At 45.6% G+C, this 9,192-nt stretch overlaps 1 protein-coding gene across 4 annotated transcripts in view; it reads right to left on the bottom strand.

The window, feature by feature from the left end:
• Positions 1 to 330: 330 nt before the first annotated feature.
• PCYT1B (phosphate cytidylyltransferase 1B, choline) overlaps positions 331 to 9,192 on the bottom strand; it is a 123,772-nt gene continuing 114,910 nt past the window's right edge. For all 4 annotated transcript variants that reach the window (XM_046674162.1, XM_046674161.1, XM_046674165.1 and 1 more), the window contains one exon: positions 331 to 4,277. In XM_046674162.1, coding sequence (XP_046530118.1) covers positions 4,065 to 4,277 — 213 coding nt within the window. In that variant the 3' untranslated portion in view covers positions 331 to 4,064. The remainder of the gene's footprint in view (positions 4,278 to 9,192) is intronic.

The following is a 9,192-nucleotide window of genomic DNA, read 5'->3' as shown; positions in this document are numbered from 1 at the left end:
CAGAGAAGTGAAGTGGTTTGGCCAAGGTCTCAAAGCAAGTTAGTGGTGGAGCCTACAACTCAGGGTCCTGACTGGGCTCGGTATGTGACCTCCCCTCCAGGTGAGTCTATTCCTAACCAGCTTTTAAGTCAAGCGCGGGCCCGTTGGCAATGGCAAGATTTTGCCTCATGCTGCACTGCACAGAGTTCCATCTTTCTGAAGTGCTGGGGCCACAGCTGGGCAGAGAGAGGACAGCTGCTACACCTCTATTTTTCCACATTGGGCTAGAGCTCATAAATAGAACACACAGCAATACACTTTTAAGAAACACAACCAGCAAAAGTGCAACTCTGCATCCCTTTATTTATAAACAAATTGAGAATGCCGTATTCCGTTTGGGAGCAGGAGTGGGTATGGAGCAGGAAGGGGCGGGATAGGTGGGGGCTGATTCCGGTGGTTCGCGGTATTCAGCACCAGAGCAAATGCTTGGGCGCAGGGTCGTGCTTTAACCCAGACAAGTTGTTGTTGTGTATATACAGCATCGTCTTAAGTATGTATGCTCTTCTTATGGCTTTGTCCCGGGACACATTGCAGGGACACAACAAAAAAACTCAGGTCTAGAGAGAAGTAGAAGTTGCAAATGCCTCATGAGCTTATTCTTTTTTAAAAAACCTGATGGCCAACACCAGTGCTGAATGGATGCCTGTGGAACAGGAACAGCTCTGCTCCGTGCAGGCTCATCTGATTCAGCTGAGTCTGTCAGGCCATCTCACATGTCTCCCCGGGGTATGCCTGGGTGCTAGTCAGTCCTGAAGATGGCGAGAAAACAAATCGATACTCTTCCTAGCCCTCCCTCAAAGGATGGACTCACAGTAACGGCAGCCTAAGGCGTGGAGCGAGCTTGCAATCCCACAGCTGTGGCTCTTCCCCCGGGAGCAGGGCAGAAGGCAGAGTTCAGTCTCAGGATCCTTCCTCTTAAGGTTAGTTTCCTTTACCTTGGTAAGGTCCTGGCACACGGGAGCTGGCTTGCCAGAAACGGGCCATTCAATGTGACTATGACGTTACAATTCCCCCGTGCTTTTAGCTGGTGGAAGGGTGAATGTGTGATTTCAGGTTCTCCCGGAAGGAGGATGTGGCAGCTAATGGAGAAGTGCTGAAATGGGGAAGCTTGGGGGCAGGGAAGCCACATCCCGCATGGGGACCTGCTAGCCCCGGTGTCTGTGAAAGGCAGTCTGCCTTCCTCACCTGTTAGCGGGTGAGGGACACTTTGAAAGGGAGTGGAAAGTAATTTCTCTCCCACTCCCACCCTCCTTCAGCCCTAATTTTGCCTATCTCCATAACCTGCCCCCTTCCACAACCCTACTGGCTGTCTCTTTCTAGGGCAGAAAGAAGTCTTTCCTGGCTTTCTGTCATTTCTGCTTACCTCTCCAAGCTTGCATCATACTTTCTACATCTCTCCAATCCTACCTCACCCTTGGTCATTACTGTTGACTGGCTGGCCCTCACAAAGAGTCACCATCTCTTCCTAGGAGGGAGGAGGGGCTGGGAGAAATCGATAGCCAGGAAGCATCGAGAAAGTTGTGTGGTAGAATGCTCCCCACTCCTCTCAGTAGTTTTGTAGCCTTAGGTGGGTGGGGGGTATTGTTAGAGGTCAGGAGGGGGAAGTAGGCTGGGTTTAGAACCCACTTGTGGGTTGTTTTGGCCCATCCTTGGAATATCCCAGGCATTGGTCACTTCCCATAATTGGCAGCTATGATGGCACTGAATCTGATGAGTCACATAAGTGGCACCTGTCAGTATGGTGTGTAAGGCCTGCAAACTTATAATCAGCCTGATACATCAACCCCACGCTGTTTGCCTCAGAGCAGGATTCAGGTAAAAGTGGATCTATCTGCCCTGGGCCATGGAGTAAGTGCATAAAAGGCCTTCCCAAGAGTTTCCCCTGCAAAGTGAGTCTTGAAATGGTTGAGAGCACAGGTTTTTGTTAACCTCCTTTCCTCTCTCCAGGCACCTCTCTTTTCCTTTTCTCTTCCCTTGTTCTCACCACCTTGCCTTGCCCACTGGTCTCCTCCTCCTTTTGCTGCTGTAAATGTCACTAACTGAAATGGTAGGTATATGTGCCTAGTTTGCCCTAGGTGCGTGATGAAAGAGAGAGACCAAATGGATACCATGGAAGAATGGGGCCTTTGCCTCTCTCTGCAGAGCAATGCTCTGGGCCTTGACTATAAAAAGGAGTTTTCCTCTCATATGCCATGTTCCCACCAGCTCTCTATCCCGCATGAGGGCCTGACAGAGTTCTGGAGAAAGTGCCAGCAACAACCGGGGTTCTAAGCCAGCTTAGCCTCATGGTTTTGCTTCCCAACAAACACTACTCATCTCCAGGTGGGCAGGGAGGTAGTTCAACCCCAATACAAAGGGGAAAGACATGCCACCTTCCTTCACTGGCTGCCCCACTGGTCACCCAGAAGGCTGGTCCCAAGGCCTCTGAAAAGGGGTGTTTCTGTCACAAAAGATGCTGAGCTCTGCCCACAGTTGCTGGTTTGGACCTCTGCTCATTCAGGCCCAGCTCTGTCTCTGGCTTTACTGGGACAGCAGGCAAAGCCTCCTACTCAAGAGTGTGGCTGTGCACCTTGATCACCTGCTCTCTCCCGACCTGCGATTAGGGGAAGTAACTTCAAACAACTCAGCAGGAATGCTTAGAGTCTTCATCCCATTCATCAAACCAAGGGCGGAGGATAACTACAATACTGCCTAGACCATTCAGATGCTGAGATCAGACTGAGGTTCCCACAGTGCTCTGTGAAACTCTCCAGAGCCTCCCTCCACCCGAAACTATTGTGAGGCCACGAGAACAACATGCCAATTTCCTGGTTGGGACGAGACATTTCCACAAGAATCCAGGATGAGCTTTTGACAAAGTGCCCAAGTCGCAAGGAACCAGGTAGTTCTGTAGACCAAGGATTTCAGCAGGGTATTAGGGCGAGGGCAGGGGAGAGGAGGAGATCGTAAAATGCCATCACCATATATATTCATATTGCATATGGTATACACCCTGGATGGCATCGTTGGAGCATACATAGAACAGACACGTGCAGGTAGCACCCCCTATTGGTATACTATGTGGTTTGGTACATCAAACTGTTACTTGAGGTCTATGAAACTGTTAACTGGTCAGAAATGGGAAAAGCCATTCCATAAAAGCATCCTTTAAGGAGAAGCTTCAAGAGACATTTACCATCTACTAAACTTGGAGCCAAAGAAAGCAGCTCCTCTTTTATATATATATATATATATATATAGGATATTTTTCTTTGTTGCATTTCCCACAGATTAAGGTAATTTCTAGAAAACAATGAAGTCAAACCAATGATGAAAAAGTACAACCAGGAGCACATTAGGCCTTATGTGGAGTTCTCCTTGACAAAATTGCCCTTTGAAGAAGAAGTTAAGGTTCACACTAGATGACCTTTTGTATATGTGGCCTAAAGCAAGGCTTCATCTAGGTGCCACATTCCTGGAGCCGGAAAGAATTGATGCGTTGCAACATCAGGTCTCAGTGGCTAAACTGAGAAAGTTGAAATTTGTCTTTAACTCGACTATTTCAGAAGCACTTTGCCACCTCTATTGGAAACAACTTTATTCTGGCAGAGCTGGGATGGCAGGAGGCGACGTGCAGGGCCCTTACGAGCCAGAAGTAGCAGGTTGAGGGAACAGCCGCTTCCACAGGTGGTGTACTTGGTAAGGGTGGGTGTAAGGACCAAGGCAGAAGACACCCCACTCGGTGCAAGTCTCCCAGGGGTGCTCTGCGTCTTTCCTTAGCAAGGTTAAAGTAGAGTGATTCTAGATGATGCTAAGGTGTGTATAGGTTGTCCGGCTGGAAACCTCCATGCAGAGCCCAAGTCTTGGGCTGAGTGGAGACTGAGGGAGAGCTGGTCCCAAGGCCTTCCCTTAGCAGAGCTCAGGGTCTCCCTGCCGAGCTACAGCTCCTGTGACTATTACCCTGCAAACACCACCCAGGCATCCCCAGTGTCCCCGCCCTCCTCCCTAGCCTGCGTGGTGTAGCTCTTGTCGTCTGCCAGCAGCCTTTACTTCTCATCCTCATCCCCCTCGCTCATGCTGCTGATGGAGGCTGAGGCTGCTTTGGGCGAGGAGGGGGGTGAGGTTTTGATCGGGAGCCATGAGAAGGTGGGCGACGGGGAACGGGAAGGGGACCGGCTCCGGGTAGGGCTGCTCACGGGGCTCTGCTTCGGGGACAAGGCCTGCAGCATCCGGCTACTCCTCTCCTGGAACATCTGTTTCTAGAGAGAAAGTTGAGAGAAGGTGTCGGTTAAGGGAGCCGTCTGAGGGGCGGCAAAACAAAGGGGAAAGGCAGGAAGGAGAGCCGCTACCCTGAAACACCTGTGCCCACAGACACAGACTCGTACCACAGTCCGTGTTGTCCAAGACTGTCTCTGGGGAGGAGCTGAGTGAAATTCGAGGTCAGTGAGATGCTGACACATAAGATTCCCATCGCTGCTGGTTCTCAGGGCGCTTTCCTTCCTGTCTTCTTTCCCTCCACCTACAAATTTACCTGTCTGTGATTTGCCAGGCAAACGCTAATGTCCTAGGTACTGGAAGGGTAGCAGGAAATAAAACCAAAAGCCCTGTCCTCATGGATGTGAGGAGGAATCACACAAGGAACAAAATGAACAAAATACGTGGAACTATGGTCTGTGAGAAAAATAAAACTAGAGAGGATAGCAAAGGGTGTGGGGGCAGCCGGGCTGCAGTTGTAAATAGGGTGCCCAGGGAAGGCCTCATGGAGAAGCCCCGAAAGAGACGAGGGAAGGACCATGTGAATGGAAATCAGGGGGAAGCGCATTCCAGACAGAGAACCCCAAGAAGGGAGCACACGGTGCGTCTGAGGAGGAGTGAGGAGGCCGTGGTGGCTGGAGCAGAGTCACCTGGGGGTGGCAATTAGGAGGAGGTCACCAGAGGAGTGACAGAGTAGGCTCTTGGTGGCCATGTGAGAACTTTGGGCTTTACTCTGAGAAGAGAAACCTCTGGAGAGTTCCTTTACCTCTGGAGTTCTGAGCACAAGAGTGACGAACTGACTTTTGTTTTAAAAGGACGACTCTGGCCGCTGTGCTGGGAACAGACTACAGCGGAACAGGAGCCAGGTGAACAGATAAGAGCCAACTGTGATAAGAATCCAAGAGGATGATGGTGCTCTGGGCCAGGGTGGTGGCCGTGAGGATGGTGAGAACTGGTTGGAATCACAGTATATTTTTCCCATAGTTTTTATTAAGGTATAATTTACTTAAAACTCACCCTTTGAGTGCACAGTTCTGTGAGTTTGGCTAAATGCCTAGTCGTGTGACCCTTCCCCCACCGACCCGTCTGCTCATGATCAAAGTATAGGAGAGTTCCAGCACCCACCCAATTCCCTCGGGACCCTTTGTAGTCACCCACTCCCCCAGCCTCTGGCAACAGATCCGTTTTCTGTCCCTACAGTTTTGCCTCTTCCAGAATGTCATCTGAACGAAACCATGCAGTGTGGGGTCTGGCTACATTTTGAGGGTAGCGCTAACAGGACTTGCTGACAGATGGGATGTGGGGTGTGAGAGGAAGAGGAATCTAGTGACTCCAGTTTCTGGCCTGTGAAACTGGAAAGCTGGTGATGCCACTTGCTGGTGTGAGGGACTATGGGGGTGGAGAAGGTTTGAGTGGTAACATGGGTTTCCCAGTTTGGGACCTCAGGTGACTGTTGCCCAGTGCTTTCAGAATTGAGCCCTTCCCTGATGCTGTTCTTCAGCCTTCTGGAAAGCCCAGTCCTGGCCCCGAGCCCCTGCGCCCCAGGCATCCTGGTGCGGCCAACGATTTGACCTTCTGCTCTTTGCCTGCAGTTCGGCCCCCACACACTCAGTTCCACCCACTTCTGAGCACCCTGCCCATGCCGCCTGGGCTCTCTACCCTTGTTTCTCTCCATTGCTCATCGCTGAGCCTCAGACCCTAGCAGTTTGGTCCAATCTTTTGATCCTAAACCGGCCCTGAGAGCCAATTCTCCTCTTAGCCATTTTGGACTTTGCTTGTCGTTTGAGTTCATTTTACAGACAACTACTGAGCCCCCTGGGGACCAGCTGCTGTACAGGAGGTGGTCATGTCCAAGCTGGGGCTTCAGTGATGCATGGGAAGAGGGGTCGAGGTGGAGAGTGAGGCTGTGGGGCTGGTGGAGGGCTCTCTTTCCAAGTAGAGGATATTCGGTACAATCCCTTGGCGGAACTAGAAGCCTGAGTGCCTATTGGGTGACAGGAGCCTGGGGCTAAGCACCAGAAGGAGGCCAGATTTTTTCCCCAAGAGCCCCTGGAAGATTTTAAGGGATGAGTATGATCAGATTTGTGTTTTAGAAATATCTTTGGCTGTGAGCATAAAAGCAAAGAGAGAAACCATAAAGGAAGAGAGGATGTTTGGCTACATAAAAATTTTAAACTTCTGTATCTCAAAAAAACCCACCATGAAATAAGGTAAAAAGCAAAGGAAAAATAGGGGGAAATCTTTGCAACATTTAACTACAAATTATGGGTCTTAGTACATAAACAGAGCTTACAAATCAAAAGGAAGGTAAAAACCTTCATAGAAAAATGAGCATATGGCATGTACTGGCAATTCACAGACTTATAGAAGACTATAAAAAATGTTCAGCATCACTAGAAATCAAACAAATGCAAAATGATAAAGTGAGATACCTTTTTATATATCAGATTGCTAAAGATTTTTTCTTCCCAACTTTAAAAATTTTTTTCCAGTTTTATTGACATATAATTGACATACAGTACTGTGTAAGTTTAAGGTGTACAGCATAATAATTTGACTTACATATCATGAAATAATTACCACAATAATTTAACGTCATGATCTCATATAGATATAAAATTTTCCTTTCCTTGTGATGGGAACTCTTAGGATCTACTGTCTTAACAACTCTCATATATACCACGCCGCAGTGTTAGCTATAGTCACCATGCTGTTCATCACATCCCTATACTTACTTATCTTGTAACTGGAAATTTGTACCTTTTGATCACCTTCACCCAATCCCCCCAAACCCCCTGCCTCTGGTAACCACAAATCTGATCTCTTTTTCCATGAGTTGTTTTTTTCCTTTAAGATTCCACATGTGAGATCATACAGTATTTGTCTTCTGTGTCTGACTTACTTCACTTAGCATCATGCTCTCAAGATCCATCTATGTTGTTGCAAATGGCAGGATTTCCTCCTTTTTTATGGCTGAATAATATTCAGTTGTATGTATAGACCACATTTTCTTTATCTCTTCATCCATTGATGGACACTTAGGTTGTTTCTATGTCTTACCTATTTAAATAATGCTGCTGTGAACATGGGGGTGCAGATATCTCTGTGAGTTTTCATTTCCTTTGGATGTATTTCCAGAAGTGAAATTGCTGGATCATATGGTAGTACTATTTTTAATTTTTTGAGGACTCTCCATACTGTTTTCCATATGGCTGTACCAATTTACAATCCCACCAATAACGCACAAGGGTTCCCTTTGCTCCACATCCTCACCAGCAGTTATTATTTCTCATATTTTTGATGCTAGCCATTGTAACAGGCATGAGGGGATAGCTCATTGTGGTTTTGATTGGTATTTCCCTATTGATTAGTGACGTTGAGCATTTTTTCATATACCTGTTGGCCGTTTGTGTATCTTCTTTGGAAAAATGTCTATTAGGGTCCTTTGCCCATTTTTAAATTGGGTTGTCTTTTTGCTATTGAATTGTATGAGTTCTTTGTATATTGTGGATATTGCCCCTTATCAGATATGTGTTTTGCAAATATTTTTCCCATTCTGTAGGTTGTCTTTTCATTTTGTGGATAGTTTCTTTTGCTATGCAGCAGCTTTTTAGTTTGACACAGTCCCACTTGTTTTTGCTCTTGTTGCTTGTGCTTTTAGTGTCATATCCAAAAACTCATTGCCAAGACCTATGTCAAGGAGCTTTTCTCCTATGTTTTCTTCTGGGAGTTTTATGGTTTCTGGTCTTAGATTGAAGTCTTTAATCCATTTTGAGTTAATTTTTGTGAGTGGTGTAAGATAGTGGTCTAGTTTCATTCCTTTACATGTGAATATCCAATTTTCCCAGCATCATTTATTGAAAAGATCTTTTCTCCATTGAGTATTCTTGGTTCCCTTGTGTGGGTTTATTTCTGGGCTCTTAATTCCGTTCCGTTGGTCTATGTGTCTGTTTTTATGCCAGTACCATACTGTTTTGATTACTATAGCTTTATAATACAGCTTAAAATCAGGAAATGTGATGCCTCCCGCTTTGTTCTTTCTCAGGATTGCTTTGGCTATTTGGGGTCTTTTGTGGTTCCATGTAAATTTTAGGATTGTTTTTGGTATATCTGTAAAAAAATGCCATTGGAATCTTGATAGGGATTGCATTGAATTTATAGATGGCTTTGGGTAGTATGGACATTTTAACAATATTAATTCTTCTAATCCATGAACACAGGATATCTTTCCAGTTATTTGTGTCTTCTTCAATTTCTTTCATCAATGTCTTATAGTTTGCAGTGTAGAGGATCTTTCACTTCCTTGGTTAAATTTATTCTTAGATATTTTATTATTTTTGATGCTATCATAAATTGGATCATTTTATTTCCTTTTCAGATAATTTATTATTAGTACATAGAAATGCTACTGATTTTGTATGTTAATTTTGTATCCTTCAACTTTTCTGAATTCATAGATTAGATCTAACAGTTTTTTTGGCAGAGTTTTTAGAATTTTCTATATATAAAATCATGTCATCTGCAAACAGATACAATTTTACTTCTTACTTTCCAATTCTGATGCCTTTTATTTAGTCTTGCCTGGTTGCTCTAGGCTAGGACTTCTAGTAATAGAATTCAATAGTAATACTTCAAATAGAATTTGAATAGGAGTGGAGAGAGTGGGCACCCTTATCTTGTTCTTGATCTTGATCTTAGAGGAAAAGCTTTCAACCTTTCACCATTGAGTATGTTAGCTGTGGGCTTGCAATATATGGCCTTTATTATGCTGAAGTATGTTCCCTCTATACCTGCTTGTTAAGAGTTTTATCATAAATGGATGTTGAATTTTGTCAAAGACTTTTTCTGTATCTATTGAGATGACCCTATGAGTTTTTTCTTTCATTCTATTAATGTGATGTATCACATTGATTGATTTGT

The sequence above is a fragment of the Equus quagga genome, chromosome 10 (assembly GCF_021613505.1).
Source record: "Equus quagga isolate Etosha38 chromosome 10, UCLA_HA_Equagga_1.0, whole genome shotgun sequence".
Taxonomy (NCBI): Eukaryota; Metazoa; Chordata; class Mammalia; order Perissodactyla; family Equidae; genus Equus; species Equus quagga.
The sequence above is the reverse complement of the archived record's forward strand: the minus strand, read 5'-3'. Positions and strand labels throughout refer to the sequence as shown.